Below are 17,814 nucleotides of genomic sequence, written 5' to 3'. Positions count from 1 at the left end.
CTTGTCCTCTACCTTTATGAAGTCAGCGTACAAAGCCACCCTTGGGTTCTCTTATCTCTTCTTCTACCCTGAGCTGATTTGTGTTACTTACACCCAGGGTTCCTAATTAACAATTATCTAGGACCCATCAATCCTAATTCTGAGAACTGTGCAAAATTTTGTGTATAAAGGTATTCCTTGAAGTGCTATTTGTAACAGGTAAATTAGAAACAATCCAAATGTGAAGTAATAGGAGATTGGGTGTACAGATTATGATACATACATGCAAATAGAGGAAAATACAGCCATTAAAAGTCATTCATGTGGAATACAATCACTGATTAAGGGAAATGTTTATTTTCTATTGTTGGATTAAAAAAGCATATGATTTTTGGTGGGGGGAAGGCTCAGATGATGGTCGGCTTGCCTGGTGGCTCAGGTGCTAAAGAATTTGCTTACAACGCAGGAGACCTGTGCTTCGATTCCTGGGTCAGGAAGATCCCCTGGAGAAGGAAGTGACAACCCACTCCAGTATTCTTGCCTGGAGAATCCCATGGACAGAAGAGCCTGGCGGACTACAGTTCATGGGGTTGCAAAGAATCAGACACAACTGAGCAGCTGACACTTTCCTAACATTTTCAGATGGTGGTATAGCCAAAGGATGCAATGATTATGGATCCCTAACAGATCACAGCCACCCCATCTTTGTGAGTTTCTTGAGAAAGAGATATATACAAGGAACAATGGCAAGGGAAGGCATTTTAATATCAGCTGGGCTTGGACCCCAAATCCAAGTGCAGAGCCCAGAGTCATCAGGTAAAATGAACTGAACCACGTGGACTATGTTTCTCTCTAAGCCAATTAGGCTTTAAAAGCTTCAGTGTGCATGCTCAGTTGCTCAGTCGTGTCCAGCTCCTTGTGACCCCATGGACTGTAGTCCAGCAGGCTCCTCTGTCCACGGAATTTTCCAGGCAAGAATACTGGAGTGGGTTGCCACTTCCTACTCCACAGGGTCTTCCCAACCCAGGAATCAAACCCAAGTCTCTTGGGTCTCCTGCATTGGCAGGCTGATTCTTTACCACTGAGCCACCTGGGAAACCCCAAAAAGTATCAGAGGTAAGGCCAATTCAGCCCAAGGAAGAATATATCAAGAGAATCAATGGGAAAGAATTCAATGTGCAGTGAATGACCCACTATGTCTACTGCTGGAGCTGAGGGCTCTGCTTACCTATTGGCATGTTAACATGTACTGGAGACTAATCCATGTCAGTGCCTCACCCCCCAGGGGAACAAGGGGATGCAGACAAAAGGAAACAGAGGAGTTTTGAATGTCCCCCTGCCCTCGAGGTCTGTAGTCATAACATGGCTGATCCAGTGTGTGTTTGTGGGGAGAGGAAAGTTGTCTGTAAAAGATCCAAAGTCATACACTAAAATGCTAGCAATGGTTATACCCAGGTAGTGGGACTTGGAGAATTATTGTTTTATTGTTTTTAAGTATTCCACCAGCTTTATGCATTGAGCAGAAATTTTTAATTTAAAAAAATTAATTTTTAAAATGTAATGAGAAATTGATCGTCTATCAAACCGTAACCACAAACTATAAAATACCCAGGCTGTGCTTAGGCAGAGATTTCTTTTAAAGATTTTTTTTTTTTTCTGGGAAAGCAAAGTGTGTCTTAGAAAGTTTTAGAAGGTATGTTTTAAAGGTAAGCATGAGGCTGAGAATGGAAGATATCAATTTTTAAAAAATTCTACAAAGGAAAACACTGAGAACTGGCTAAATAAAAATTGAATGCTTGTACACACCAGAAGAGTGCCATAAACAAATCAGGAGCAAATGAAAAATTGGGAAATATACTTAATAGGCAAAGATCAACCTGAATATACATAGAGTTTTTCAAATTTGTAGGAAAAATAGAAACAAAGGACATGAACAGAGAGTTAAAAATAAAAATGCAAATAGTCTATTAATATTGCCTAACTAGTTGTCAAATGCCAACTAAAAGAAAAGAAGTGGTTGTTGTCTGTCAAGTTGACGAGGATTGAAATTTATAGCTTTTGGGCAGGGTGGGTGCTGCACAGGGTCTTCATTGCTGTGCTCCGGCTTTCTCTAGTTTCCGTGAGCAGGGGCTACTGTTCGTTGAGGGGTGCGGGCTTCTCATTGTGGTGGCTGTCTCGTTGGAGAGCCCTGGGCTCTGGGACACCCAGGCGTCAGTATGCAGCCCTTAGCCTCAGTCATTAGCTGGTTTGCACTTACCTAGTTGCTCCGAAGCATGTGGAATCTTCCCAGACCAGGAATTGAACCCGTGTCCCCTGCACTGGGACCACCAAAACTTAGTGACTGTTTCCTCTGCTGGCTCTAAGTTCTGTGAGGCAAGGACTGTCCGCTTACTTTTGCATTGGCAGAATGTCAGAAGGCCCTGTGAGCATCTGGAACTCGTGTTTCAGGTGCCTCGGGCTCTGAGTGACGCCATCCTAGAGTGATATTCACCGTGAAGGGCACCCCGCCACCTAGCACTGTCCCCAGCACTTTCTGGCTGTATCTTTCATATTTAGCCCGTATTTCTGCCTAGGGTTTCAATCTCAAGTTGAAAAGTTTGCAACGTGCCTTTAATGTTTATGGTGCAGTATCAATCCCAGGGATAGAGGAGCTTGACAGTCCATGGGGTCGCAAAGAGTCGGACACAACCGAGTGACTGAGCACGCAAGTGGTGCCAGCAGTAAATTTCAAAAACAAACGAGAGTACTATTTTTCAAAACATAGCAGGAGTTGAAGTGATTCGGAGAGAATAACAGCTATAGTGGTGGCAACAGCAGCTAACCAACACACTCAGCGCTCGACTCTGTGCCAGATAATGAAAGGCAGCCTTGTTACAAGCCCACGCTGAACTTGGCCTCAGTGATACCCTCCATGCATAGGCCAGTCTCTGCCCAGAGGGAGATGCTTGTCGGCTTAGAAAATCCACTGAAGCCACAGCACTTGGCCCAAGGTCAAAAGGGAAATAAGCAGTCGTGCTGGCCCTCACCTAGACCACACACAACATTTAGGTGGTGACTAGTGGAAAGAACATGGGATATGAGAGCAGCCAGACCTGGGTTCAAACCCTGCCTGTGCCACTTACTTCCTGTGTGACCCTAGAGAAGTAATTGAACCTTTCTGAATCTCAGCTTCCTCATGAGTAGAGTGAGAACAGCTCACAGGGGAATCTGCTATTGTGAAAATTCAAGGTGGCAGAGCACGAATGTGCCTGAGATACAGTTGTTGTTCCGTCACTAAGTCGTGTCCAGCTCTTTGGGACTCCATGGACTGCAGCACGCCAGGCTTCCCTGTCCTTCACTATCTCCCGGAGTTTGCTCAGGTTCATATCCATGGAGCTGGTAACACTAGCTAACCATCTCATCCTCTGCCGCCCCCTTCTCCTCTTGCCCTCAGTTTTTCCCAGCATCAGGGTCTTTTTCAATGAGTCAGCTCTTCACATCAGGTGGCCAAAGTATTGGAGCTTCAGCATCAGTCCTTCTAGTGAATATTCAGGGTTGATTTCCTTTAGGATTGACTGGTTTAATCTCCTTGCAGTCCAAGGGACTCTCAAGAGTCTCCTCCAGCATCACAATTCAAAAGCATCAATTCTTCAGCACTCAGCCTTCTTTATGGTCCAACTCTCACATCCGTATATGACTGCTGGAAAGACTGCAGCTTTGACTATACAGATCTACAACATAGTGACATAGAGTAGGTGTTCAGCAATGCTTCTCTCCCCTCCCTTCAGCACTGGGCCCTGCCACCAACTTCTTATATCCTCTCTCCTTTATGATTAGTACTGATATTTTAGTTCCTGGTTTTTGCATCAAAAGCAAACAAACCAACAAAAAGATGGCAGCAGGTAAGCAAGATAGTACTCGGCTAACTTTCTCCTGTGTGCAGATAGATACTCGTTAACATCTGCTGTGTGGACAGATGAGGAGTGAAAACACGAGGCACTGAACTAATGAATGACCGTGTGTCCCAAGAGCGATGCTCTTACATCAACTTGTCTGCCTTTGTCTTTTCAGCTTATCCACTCACCAAATGCCCTCCTCCCACCATCCTCCCCAATGCCGAAGTTGTCACAGAGAATGAAGAATTCAACATAGGTAACATCTCCCGCGCCAGCAAGGACTGGGCTGTGGAGGAGGGACGGGGGTGGGGGGCAGCTCTGGCCGGTGGGGCTCATCTCTCTCTTCTGTCCATGAAGACAAACAATAGACTCAATGCAAAAGGGTTGACAGTCTGTCAACTGAGGTTCACTCAAAATACAATCACTCTTTCTTTTAGCCATACATAGCCAGAGGAGCTAGAAAAGAGATTTTCTTCCATGATTCAAGTCAGGATGTTTTTTGAAATAAGTCCATACAGGACACTATAAAAAGTTCCTGGAACGTGGACCATTCTTAGGCTCAGCAAGGCTGAGCTGCAAGAGGGGAGCCGTGGTCATCTGTGTCATTTGATTGGAGATGAGCTAGTTGCTCACTCAACAGAACACACCCTGCCGCTGATCATCTTGCCTGGAAGTGGGTTCAAATGGGTACAAAGGGGTGCCAGTCAGCCCTGCCCAGTCTTCTCCAGGAAATCCCCATATTGATCTTTCCTTGACAGGTGACATTGTACGCTATCGGTGCCTCCCTGGCTTTACCTTAGTGGGGAATGAGATCCTGACCTGCAAACTTGGAACGTACCTGCAGTTTGAAGGGCCGCCCCCGATATGTGAAGGTAATCGCAGTGAACCGTGCCTTGGAGTTTCTCCCAAACAGAGCCCCTGTTTGCCTTTCTCTGTATTCCCAGCCCCTGCCCGTGAAGTAAGAGGTCACTTGGCAAATGCTGGAACGAGTGAGTGAGTGTTCCAGGTAGGTTCTCTGCTCTGCTTCTAGATCCAGGCCTTTGAATTGGCCATAGAGGCCTCGTTTATTTCTGTCCTTTTTGCTTTTTTTTTTTTTTTTTTAAATTTTGGCCTTGCTGGAAGGTAGGTGGGATCTTAGTTCCCTGACAAGGAATTGAACCCACACCCCGCAGAATCTTAATCACTGGGCTGCCAGGGAAATTCCTTCCTTTTCTCTAACTGACTCTCCTTGGAAATGGAAGGAGGTCATGGGACCTCTGGTGGGAGTCGAGGCTCACACACCAGCCTTGCCTTACTGGAGTACAGGTGTGTCCAAAACCCTGTGTGCTGAGCTAGGCAACCAAGAGACCACGGTCGTCTTTATTCCAGTGGAGTGACTTGACTGAAGGGGGATGTGCTTCACCAAGTCACCCCAACTAACACCCCAAAACAATACCTTCCACTCACGAGGCGTCTGACCTGGGGCAAGACACCTAACTGTCCTGGGCCTAACTGGTAAAATAAGGATAAGGATATTACTAACGCCATGGCCTTGTTATGAGGATACATGAGTCAGCAGTGTAAAGCACTTTGGAACTATGCCTGGCACGCAGTAACTGCTCGGTGTGGGCCGTTACTGAGTCTCTAGTTCTGCTACTGCTTCCAGTGCTGTTGCCACCAACAGATAGTTAGTAGCCTATGGAGAAGCAGGTCGGCTTCTCCCCCATCTCTCAGAAAACAAGAGTAGGTAGAATCTGTAATATGGATTGTTAGCCAGGAAGAGAGGGACCACAAGCCCCAGAATTAGGCTGCTGATACACTGCGAAATTCAGGATCTATTTCGGTTGAGCTGACCCACCCACATACCAAATGACCAGCCCCCGATTACAGTGAACTTTAGTCTTCATCGTTGATTAGCTCCAGCCCTAGTTTCTCATCATCCCTGGCTCTGTTTCTGTGTCTACGTGGCTCCAGTCTTTCTGCTTTACTCCCCATTCTCAGCCTCATGCTTTCCTCTGGGACTTGGTGTCATGCTGGCTTCCCAAAGTATGACCCTTTGTAGTCTCTTTTTTGTAATAACAGCTTTGTCAGGGTATAACTCGTATGCCTTGCAGCTCATCCACTTTAAGTGTATGCATCAATGGTTTTTAGCACCTTCAGGGTTTTGCCACCATTGTCACAATCCATTTTAGAACATTTTAATCACCTCCCCCACCCCCCGCAAAAAGAACTCTTGCAGTCTGTTAAGTCAGTTCCCATTTCTTTCCAGCCCCCTCAGATCTAGGCAATCACCAAACCAGTTTCTATCTCTATGAATTTGCCTATTCTGGGTTAGTGTAAATGGATTCCTACAGTGTGTGGTCATTTGTGACTGACTTCTTTCATGTAGTATAATCTTCTAAAAGTTCATTCATGTTGCAGCATGTATCCACACTTCATTCCTATCTTTTGCCCAGTAATAGTCCACTGTGGGCTTCTTCCGTGATTCAGTGGTAAAGAATCTGCCTGCAGTGCAGGAGCCACAGGTTCAGTCCTTGGGTTGGGAAGATCCCCTGGAGGAGGGCATGACAACCCGCTGCAGTATTCTCGTCTGGAAAATCCCACGGACAGAGGAGCCTGGTGGGCTACAATCTATAGGGTCGCGAAGAGTCGGACACGACTGAAGTGACTTAGCACACACACATTCCATTGTACACGTACCACATTTTGTTTATACACTCACTGATGATGGGTATTTGAGTTGTTTCCACTTGCTGCTATGAGCATTCATGTACAAGTTATTGTGTGAAACCTACGTTTTCATTTCTCCTAGGTATGCATCTAGGAGTGGAATTGCTGAGTCATATGGTAACTGGTAACTCTATGTTTAAGCTTCTAAGGAACTGCCAGAGTATCCTCCACAGTGGCTGAACCATTTTCCATTCCCACCAGCAGTGTATGAGAATTTCAATCTTTCCGTGTCCTCTCTGTTGTTATCTGTCTTTTTAATTACAGCCATCCTAGTGAGTGTAGTGGGTATCTCATTATTGTTTTGATTTGTATATTCTGATGGCTAAGATGTTCAGCATTTTTTCATGTGCTTATTGTTCATTTGCGCAGAGAAAAGTCTGTTCGGATCCTTTGCCCATCTTTGATTGTTTTTTATCTGTTTACTTATTGAGTTGTAGGAGTTTTTATATATATTCTAGATTCAAGTCCTTTATCAGATGTGTGATTTTTTAAAAACATTTCCCATTTTGTGGGTTGTCTTTTTACTTTCTTGGTGGTGTTCTTAGAAGCACAGAGGTTTTTAATTTTGATGATGTCCAGTGTATGTATTTTTTCTTTTGGTGCTTGTCCTTTTTGTATCATATCTGAGAAGCTATTGCCTAATCCAAGGTCAAGATTGACGTCTATGTTTTCCTCTAAGAGTTTATAGTTTTAGCTCTAACATTTAGGACTTTATCTGTTTTGAGTTCATTTTTATATATAGTGTGAGGTAGGAGTCCAACTTCATGATTTTGCATATAGATATCTAATTGTCCTGACGTCACTTGCTGGAAAGATTATTCTTTCCCCATTGAATTGTCTTGGCACCCTGTCAAATTCAATTGACTATGAATTGGGGTTTTAAGACAATTTTTATTGGAGTATAGTTGATCCACCATGCCATGCTAGCCCCAGGGACACAGAAAAGTAAATTGAAAGTTTTATTTCCTGATCCTCAATTTTATTCTCTTGAATCTATCATTATGCAAGAACTACACCATCTTGATTCCTGTAGCTTGGTCACACGTTTTGAAATCCAAAAATGTGAGCTCTCCAACTTTGTTCTTCGTTTTCAAGATTATTTTGGATATTCTGAGTCTGCTGAATTTCCTGAATTTTAGGATCAACTTGTCAATATCTACAAAGAAATGAACTGAGATTTTTATAGAGACTGAGTTGAATCAATGGGCCAGTCTGGGTCTCACTGCCATCTTAACTATGTTATCTTCCATTCCCTCAACAGAGATGATTTTCCATTCATAACCACTTCATTGTACAACTTTCTTTTACCTTTCGGCTTATTCTTCTCTTTTCTGCCTCAGATAATGCCTTTCCAATGAAGTCCTACTCTCCTCTGACAAGGATCAGACATTTTTCTGTTATCTTGAAGGCTTGCTATGGCAACATAAAAAATTTGGTGAAATTCAAGCCTAAAACATCACAGTGTAATTATAGAATATCAAGGATAAAGAGAAAGCATTATATTTAAATATATATTTATCTTTTCATGGGTAAAAGCTAAATCAGACTCAGCACTATTGAATCAAAAATAATACCTACCAAAAGATAAAATGCAGCAGGAAATACAATTGTAAACTGAAATGATAAACCCAGTCAAGAGTGAGAATGAATTAATGAAATCTTCAGATACACAAGGACTAAGTTACTGCCCTACTAAAAGCAGAATTAAAGGATACACTTCAGTGCATTACTCAATGACAAGCAATCCCCACATCTCAGTGGCTTAACACAACAAAAGTTTATATCTTCTTCAAAAAATTTTCTGTGGTCCCAATAGCTTTATAGAGCTGCTGACTCCATGATCCAGGCTGCTTGAATCTTGTGCTGCTGTCTGAAAACTAGGCCCGCTCTTCCAACCTCCACTGCAGCAAAGGAAGACAGAAATGGACATTCCCATAAGGGCCTTTCACCGCCTCAGCCCCAAAGTGCCACGCGTGGTTCTACTCACATCTCATTGGCCAGAAATAGGCACGTGGAGGGAAAGTGAAGTTTTATGCTCAGGAAATAAAAGAAAACGTGATATTGGTAAACCCCAGAAATCTCTACCACATTTAGCAACTATCTGTTTAATTATTGAGTGGTAGGATTTATCTATATATTCTAAATACAAGTCCTTAATCACATGTGTGATTTTCAGAATTATTTCCTATTTTGTGGATTGTTTTTTCACTTTCTTAATGGGGTTCTTGAAGCACAGAAGTTTTTAATTTTGATGATTCTAATTTATACATTTTTTTCTTTTGGTGTTCAGCAAGAAAATGAATACAGGTAGAATGATTCAGATATAAAAATTAACAGTGAGCTAAGAAATCAGTGTTCCTGCATGGACTGCTTGCTGCAGTTCATGGGGTCACAAAGAGTCAGACACGACTGAGCAACTGAACAACAATAACAAGAAATCAGTAAAATATAGAAGTAAATATGTTTATGTAGACTGTAGAAAATAAAAACTCAGAAGACAACTGGACAAATAACTTACACTGGAGAACCTATTTAGAAGAAAGAAAAAATGAGTTAAGGACCCTTTCTTGCTAAGGAAAATCATAAATATTGATTAACCATGTACATTATTAAAAATATATACATTTAAATACAATGTTTAAATGCATACATAGTTTTCTTAAATTATGTATGCCCACAATATATATAAATTCTAAATCCATAATCAAAAATAATGAGAGTAAAGAAAATTTGATTAATACAATGCGTGCATCTCAGTAATTCAGTCATGTCCAACTCTTTGCAACCCTGTGGGCTACAGCCATCCAGGCTCCTCTGTCCATGGGATTGTCCCAGGCAAATACCAGAGTGGGCTGCCATTTCCTCCTCCAGGGAACCTTCCTGACCCAGGTATCGAACCTGCAACTCCTGTGGCTCCTGCATTGGTAGGCAGATTCTTTACCACCGAGCCACCTGGGAAGCCCTATGGTTAATCCAATAGGAAACATTAAAGGAGAAATTTTTTTAAAATCATGGTTAACAAAAATTGCAAAATGAAATTGCAAAACTAAGTGCAAATATATGGGCAACCATGATAAATACAATTGAATCAAACTGCTAATTAGGGATCAGAGATTTTTGGACTGGTAAAAATTTCAAAGTCTAGTTATAGGCTTTCGATGAACTTAGAATTGAACATCTTCATTTGCCTCTCTAGAGTATCACTCACCCCTGATCTGAAACGAAATATTTTTTAAAAATAGATAGCAAGTACTAACCTCTAAAATCTGGTGCAGCAAAACTAATCTTAGACAAAATGGAATTTAAGGCAGAAGCCATCAAAGGGAATAAAGGAATATTTCATGCTGATAACATAATTTATCAAGACTATGTAAGAGTCATAAATGTCTAGGTACCTAACAATGGTATTGAAATATATAAAGGAAAAATTCATGGAATTACAGGGAGAAAGAGACAAATTCACAGTTACGGTGGTAGACTTCAACATCTCTGTCAATGACCAAGAATAAGCGATTAACATATTATTTGCATAATACAGTTATATAAATGAATTTTTGTTGCAAAACACCATGCCAAAGTTTAGAGGCTTTAAAGTAATTATTTATTTGCTACAAAAGTTGCGCTTTAAATACCAGATAGATATGAAATATGAAAGAAGAGAAAAAGATATGTCATAAAAATGGTAAACATAAGAAACATAAAGAAATTTCAAAGAATACTGCAAGCAAGAAATATTACCAAAAATAGAGATATTTCAAAATGACAAATAGGCTAATTTCATTGAGAGATGTATAAGTATATATGCAGATGATAAAGCAAATTACAAACACATGAAGGAAAAGCCAAGAGGAATGAACGTGAAAAATAAAGACAAACTACAGAATAAGAGAAGATATTCAGAGTATGCATATTTTTTAAAAGGCCTTGAACGTAGACTATGTAAGGAACTTTTACAACTGAGTAATAAGACAATCCAATGAAAATATATACAAGAGACTTGAACAGACACTTTGTAAAATAAAATAATGAACGGCCAATAAATATATGAAAAGATGCTCAACATCATTAATCACAAGGAAAATGCAAATTAAACCATAATGAAATATTACTATGCACCCATCAGAATAGCTTAAATTTAAGACTAACAATACAAAGCGTTAGAAAAAATGTGGAGCAATTAGAATTTTCATATATTGCTAGTTGAGATATAAAATCTTATGGTCACTTTAGAAAACTGATAGAAGTTTCTTCTGAAGATAAACGCATCTACCCTATCACCGGGCAATTCTACTCCTAGTTATTTACTGAAGAGAAATGAAAACCCATATCCATAATAAGACTTTTATATTAATTTTGTAATAATCCAAAACTGGAAACAACCCCAATGTTCCTCAGTAGAATCCATAAGCAAATTGTCCTATGATTGCTAGAGAGCAATAAAAACAGAGGAAAGGTGATACATAGATCAGCATCAGTCGACTCCTACAAAAATTACATTTAGCAAAAGGAACCAGACAAAAAAACAATACATATATGATTCTATTCGCATGAAGCTCTGGTACAAGCAAAACTCCTCTATGTTTATAGAAATAGCACCATTGATTCCCTGGAGCATTGGGGAAGATCATACTGTTTGCAAAAGGACTCGAGAGAACTTTCCAGGGCAATGGGAATAATCTATATTCTGATTGTGGTAGTGGTTACACAGGTGTATACATTTACCTAAATGCAAATTGTGTGCCTAAAATCTGTGCATTTTCAGTTCAGTTCAGTCACTCAGTCATGTCCGACTCTTTGCGACCCCATGAATCACAACACGCAAGGCCTCCCTGTCCATCACCATCTCCCGGAGTTCACTCAGACTCACATCCATCGAGTCCATGATGCCATCCAGCCATCTCATCCTCGGTTGTCCCCTTCTCCTCCTGGCCCCAATCCCTCCCAGCATCAGAGTCTTTTCCAATGAGTCAACTCTTTGCATGAGGTGGCCAAAGTACTGGAGCTTCAGCTTTAGCATCATTCCTTCCAAAGAAATCCCAGGGCTGATCTCCTTCTGAAGGGACTGGTTGGATCTCCTTGCAGTCCAAGGGACTCTCAAGAGTCTTCTCCAACACCAGAGTTCAAAAGCACCAATTCTTCTGCGCTCAGCCTTCTTCACAGTCCAACTCTCACATCCATACATGACCACAGGAAAAACCATAGCCTTGACTAGACGGACCTTAGTCGGCAAAGTAATGTCTCTGCTTTTGAATATACTACCTAGGTTGGTCATAACTTTTCTTCCAAGGAGTAAACGTCTTTTCATTTCATGGCTGCAGTCACCATCTGCAGTGATTTTGGAGCCCCAAAAAATAAAGTCTGATACTGTTTCTACTGTTTCCCCATCTATTTCCCGTGAAGTGATGGGACCAGATGCCATGATCTTCATTTTCTGAATGTTGAGCTTTAAGCCAACTGTTTCACTCTCCTCTTTAACTTTCATCAAGAGACTTTTTAGCTCCTCTTCCCTTTCTGCCATAAGGGTGGTGTCATCTGCATATCTGAGGTTATTGATATTTTTCCTGGCAATCTTGATTCCAGCTTGTGCTTCTTCCAGCCCAGCGTTTCTCATGATGTTCTCTGCATAGAAGTTAAATAAGCAGGGTGACAATATACAGCCTTGACGTACTCCTTTTCCTATTTGGAACCAGTCTGTTGTTCCATGTCCAGTTCTAACTGTTGCTTCCTGACCTGCATATAGGTTTCTCAGGAGGCAGGTCAGGTGGTCTGGTATTCCCATCTCTTTCAGAATTTTCCACAGTTGATTGTGATCCACACAGTCAAAGGCTTTGGCATGGTCAATAAAGCAGAAATAGATGTTTTTCTGGAACTCTCTTGCTTTTTCAATGATCCAGCAGATGTTGGCAATTTGATCTCTGGTTCCTCTGCCTTTTCTAAAACCAGCTTGAACATCAGGGAGGTCATGGTTCACATATTGCTGAAGCCTGGCTTGGAGAATTTTGAGCGTTACTTTACTAGCATGTGAGATGAGTGCAATTGTGCGGTAGTTTGAGCATTCTTTGGCATTGCCTTTCTTTGGGATTGGAATGAAAACTGACCTTTTCCAGTCCTGTGGCCACTGCTGAGTTTTCCAAATTTGCTGACATATTGAGTGCAGCACTTTCACAGCATCATCTTTTAGGATTTGAAACAGCTCAACTGGAATTCCATCACCTCCACTAGCTTTGTTCGCATCACTGTGCGTTTTATTGTACGTAAATTATTCCTCTAAGAATCTGAATTTAAAAAGAAGTTCATGGGACTTCCCTGGTGGGCCAGTGTCTAAGACTCCACACTCCCAGTGAAGGGGCCCAGGTTCCATCCCTGGTCAGGGAACTAGATCCCGCATGCTAGGCTGTTTGCTTCTGTTCCTGGTATAATCACAGGCATCATTGCTACAGTTTATGGAGGCTATATGTTTCACGCTTTACATATATTATTTAGTTTAATACTATAATTTATAGTATATTATAATATAATCTTAATATATAATGAAATAACATAGTATCATATAATGTATACTATCATATAATGTATCATCTTAATATATAATTATATAACATAACATATATATGTATGTATATGACATTTGGTGTAATACAACAGCACTGTAAGGTACAGGTTCTCTTTCTGGGTTGGAAATGGAGAGGCATTTGCACAGAAAGGCAGTAATTTGTTCAAGATCACATAGGTAGTAATTGACAGAGGTGGAGTCTAAATCCAGGTGCTCAGTTCAGCTCAGTCGCTCAGTCGTGTCTGACTCTTTGTGACCCCATTGACTGCAGGATGCCAGGCCTCCCTGTCCATCACCAACTCCCAGAGTTTACTCAAACGCATGTCCATTAAGTCATTGATGCCATCCAACCATCTCATCCTCTGTCATCCCCTTCTCCTCGTGCCTTCAATCTTTCCCAGCATCAGAGTCTTTTCAAATGAGTCAGCTCTTTGCATCAGGTGGCCAAAGTATTGAAGCGTGAGCTTCACATCAGTCCTTCCAATGAACATTCAGGACTGATTTCCTTCGGGATGGACTGATTGGATCTCCTTGCTGTCTAAGGGACTCTCAAGAGTCTTCTCCAACACCACAGTTCAAAAGCATCAATTATTCAGTGCTCAGCTTTCTTTATAGTCCAACTCTCACATCCATACATGACTACTGGAACAACCATAGCCGTGACTAGACTTAAAATCCCATGTGCTCACCTCTGCCCTATACTCTGTACAGATCAAATCCAGTTAACTCTTGGGTTAGAGGCTGCCTTATTGTTGTCTGTATGCATGCATCATCCCCACATGTGAGTTAACAAGTGATTCCAGCCAGCTGGCCAAGCCTGAGTCTCAGCAGTGTAGCAGCACTGACACGGAATCAGAGACCAGCTCACACCACGGAGCAGTCTAATGAGGGCTGTCGGAATTTTGCTTGATGTGCTCAAATGCCGGCTGGCTTTCCAGGGGTTGTCCTCTACACCAGGGACGAGCCATTGTGTTGGCATTTGTTCCACCTTCATCCCACACACCTGGTATTTCTCTTTCTTTCTCCAAGTGCACTGCCCAACGAATGAGCTTCTGACGGATTCCACAGGCGTGATCCTGAGTCAGAGCTACCCTGGCAGCTATCCCCAATTCCAGGTCTGCTCTTGGCTGGTGAGAGTGGAGCCCGAATATAACATCTCCATCACGGTGGAGTACTTTCTCAGTGAGAAGCAGTATGATGAGTTTGAGATCTTTGATGGTAAGTAAATTAAATTGTTTCCCGCTGCACACAGTACCGACTGGCTTAAACCCTAGGAATCTATGACACAGCCTCCCAGTTAGGACTTTCCAGATGTTCCATGCAAGGTCTTTCTCTACCACAGAAACTCCAGTACCATAGAAGTTGAAGAGTTATATGATCCAAACAGTGGGGCTGCTGGTATTGCAGCCTGAACCTGCTATAACACCCTGCCTTAAATCTAGCCACCACGCAAAGCTGGCACCTTGAATGCTAGCCAGTAAATGGGTCATAGTGAAGAGTATGCAGCCTCCAAAACCCAAAGAAGTCTACCAAACACTGTGCTTCTTTCTTGGTGGTAGGAGGGTAAAGGTGCAATAACCTGCTCTTTAATTTGGAGGAAATGTCTCAGCATGCCCTGGGCCATAGGACCCTAAAAAGTTCACCTGATTCTTTATAGGATTTCTCTCTCACCCTCTGGAGTACCTGTCTTGCAAAGGCATCTATACTGGTGGTTCCTTCTGGCACATCAGATCCAGTTAATACAATGTCATCCACATAGTAAATCAATAAGCTGTATGCTGCAGGAAGTCCAGATGGTCCACATATCTTCCTACTACATTACGACAGAGCAGGAGAATTAACATAGCTCTGGGGCAAGACATGGATGTATACTGTTGTCTGTTTCATGTAAATGCAAATTGCTTACGATTCTCCTTCCTGGTGGGTATAGAAAAGAATTCCTTGCTAGATCAGTACCTGCATTCCATATAACCAAGGCAACGATAATCTACTCTAATGAGGCTACTATGTCTGGCATAGCTACTGCAGTTGAGGCTTCCATGGGGTTAAGCTGCGGAAACAAGACTCCATTTCTTACCAATCCTAGCCATATATACCCCCGTTGTAACAAAGGAGCCTTGAGAGTCCTTTGGGTTCTGGGTAGCAGCATCGAATTCACATGCTCTGTATACAGAAGTCTTCTAAATATCCAGACATTCCCTTTTCTCCAGTATTCAGTTATCTGAATTACTAGTGGTAGGTCTTTGGGGATTAAAGACTTGGGGAATCAGCACTATATACATTGGTGGTGTTTTGCAAGGACGTGTTTATCAGGACCCAGCCTCTCCTTCAGCCAAATTGTTCTGGCTCAAGTCTCCAAATTATTCCAGTGATTGGAACTTGCTATGCCCTTTTGGTTATATATTCATGATCTGTTTTGTTCAGATGTTCATTTGTTTTTGGCTGTCCATCTATCTTGCCCTGAGGAACATCACGTTCTGTGAGCCATCTCCATAAAGCCTATAGATCAGGCCCTCCTGGTTGCCCTCCCAACTTTGCAGCCTTTCTCCTGACTGTTCAGTGCTTCCACCTGGCTTCTGCATTTAGACTCCTCTCCTTCGCAGCAATACTGGGAAGCTCAGCCCTGTGACAGCATCTCCTCCCATCAGTTTCTGCCTACAGAGGATAGCTATTACTCAGGTTGTTGATGATGCTGGTCCTCACCCGCTCCACAGTGCATTTCTTATTGCTTTAGGAAACTATGTGTCCCCCAGATCCTTCTGAAGGTCACAGTCAGCTGATGGGTGTTCTGGTCTAAATCAGCAGACCTATCCCAGCATGCCATTTCTCTGAGCCCTTTGACCCTTTCCTTCAGAGCTGTCACAGCAGTTCTGATGACTTTCCTATATGTAATACGGTCCATTACTTTTCCCACGCTCCCAAGCGCTGTCTCAGCAGCATATGAGAACTATCACTCAGGGCTCTTTGCAGGATAATAAATCCTGTGTTTGGCATTATCCAGCTTTGTACTCTGCAGCCCTTGAATCGGCCCTCTTGGAATGCACTTCCAGGCATTTAAGGTGGAAAAAAACAAAGAAGAGGGAGGCACTTCTGGAAGAGCCCTGGGAAGCAATACTGGGGAGCTGTGTTATTTATGACACTGAGACCTGATGTTTCCTCTAGCTTTATTGCTATATGTTCATTCATATTTTTTTTCCTATCTGGCAGGCCCTGAGCTGTTTTTTAATAGGCACAAGTAAGATGGTAAGGTAGAAAAAGTTCCCAAGTTAAAAACCAGCTCTTCCATTAACCAGCCTCTTGACCTTGGGCAGGTCCCAGGATGGCAAATAGATGTCATCTCACCTGCCAACCACTCTGTGTTGGCAGGGACTTCTTCGATCCCTGCTTTAGGGTTCAGGAGGAAGATATCCTCCTGCAAGGCCTGTGGATGCGAGAGAGGAGTGGACAGACCAATGATGGTGCTGAGTTACGGTCTCGAATCTTCACGTCTTCTCTTGAGGATGGGGAAATGGAAGGCAGTTATGTTTAAGGCATCAAGGTTAGTATCTCTGGTAACCGCAATAGTCTGTGATCCCATGTCCGCCATCTTCCCGCAGGGCCCTCGGGACAGAGTCCTCTGCTGAAAGCCCTCAGTGGGAATTACTCGGCTCCCCTGGTTGTCACCAGCTCGAGCAACTCCGTCTACCTGCGCTGGTCGTCTGACCATGCCTACAACCGGAAGGGCTTTAAGATTCGGTATTCAGGTGAGTGAAACATAAGGACTCATGGGAAGGGCCGCAGCCCCTGAGCCCCTTAAGTTTCTCACCCAAAACAATAAGCCGTGGGCCACATTCTCGACTGCAGTGCAGCTTCTCCACGAGCCTGGAGACCGGCAGCCTTTCTCGTCCGCTGAGTCTCTCTCACCTGTAGCTGCAGAGCATCCTTGACATCCCACCTCCTCCCTCCCTACCTCCCCAGTTTTAACCTCTTCCTTCTTGCTGCTCCCACTGCCAACCTGTGGCTTTTAGATAAGTTTATCGTATATGAGTTGATAATGCCTGTAGGTGGTCCTGTCCCTAACACTGTTGAAATGTTAGGAAAAGTCCCTTAAAACTGAAAAATCCTAAAGATGTGGGTCTCCAACTGGCAGATATTAGACAAGCAGCAAACAGTGGGCCGTATTCCTAGTCCAGGAGCCTCCCTTGTGCTCTGTGAGCGCCGCCTCATAGGCAGAGTCAGATTGAGGGCCGCGCCAGCTAACTATCTGCCAGGACACAAAACTATCCTTAGAGAGGTAATAAGGCAGAGAAAATCAAGGCTAACAGCTCCCATCTGGGGTCTACTGTCTATCACTGGGAAGAAAACGTGAAAAACTACCTGCTGCCCATGTTGCAGGGTAGTGGATCCATTGAACTGCTGGCCGCTTCTGTGAGCTTGGGGGCAGAAATAAATGACCTAAGACCATAGCCAGTTCCAGCAGGGGCTGGTCCTCTCACAGCACTCTTTCCCTGGCTGCATATGGCCTGAAAAAAGTGAAAGTCGCTCAGTCATGTCCAACTCTTTGCGACCCCATGGATGGTAGCCCATCAGGCTCCTCTGTCCATGGGATTCTCCAGGCAGGAATACTGGAGTAGCTTGCCATGTCCTCTTCCTCCAGGGGATCTTCCCCACCCAGGGATCACACTGGGTCTCCCACATTGCAGGTAGATTCTTTACCAT

The 17,814-nt window shown here is 42.9% G+C and overlaps 1 protein-coding gene across 1 annotated transcript in view; it reads left to right on the top strand.

The window, feature by feature from the left end:
* The window catches only part of CSMD2 (CUB and Sushi multiple domains 2), a 616,901-nt gene that overhangs the window by 525,259 nt on the left and 73,828 nt on the right, over positions 1-17,814 (top strand). Inside the window, exons 45-48 of the mRNA XM_018046480.1 lie at positions 4,030-4,110; positions 4,613-4,726; positions 14,146-14,334; positions 16,713-16,859. Of these exons, the coding sequence (XP_017901969.1) occupies positions 4,030-4,110; positions 4,613-4,726; positions 14,146-14,334; positions 16,713-16,859 (531 nt within the window). The remainder of the gene's footprint in view (positions 1-4,029; positions 4,111-4,612; positions 4,727-14,145; positions 14,335-16,712; positions 16,860-17,814) is intronic.

Source organism: Capra hircus, chromosome 3 (assembly GCF_001704415.2).
Source record: "Capra hircus breed San Clemente chromosome 3, ASM170441v1, whole genome shotgun sequence".
Lineage (NCBI taxonomy): Eukaryota > Metazoa > Chordata > Mammalia > Artiodactyla > Bovidae > Capra > Capra hircus.
Note: the sequence above shows the minus strand (reverse complement) of the source record. Positions and strands in the feature narration are given on the sequence as shown.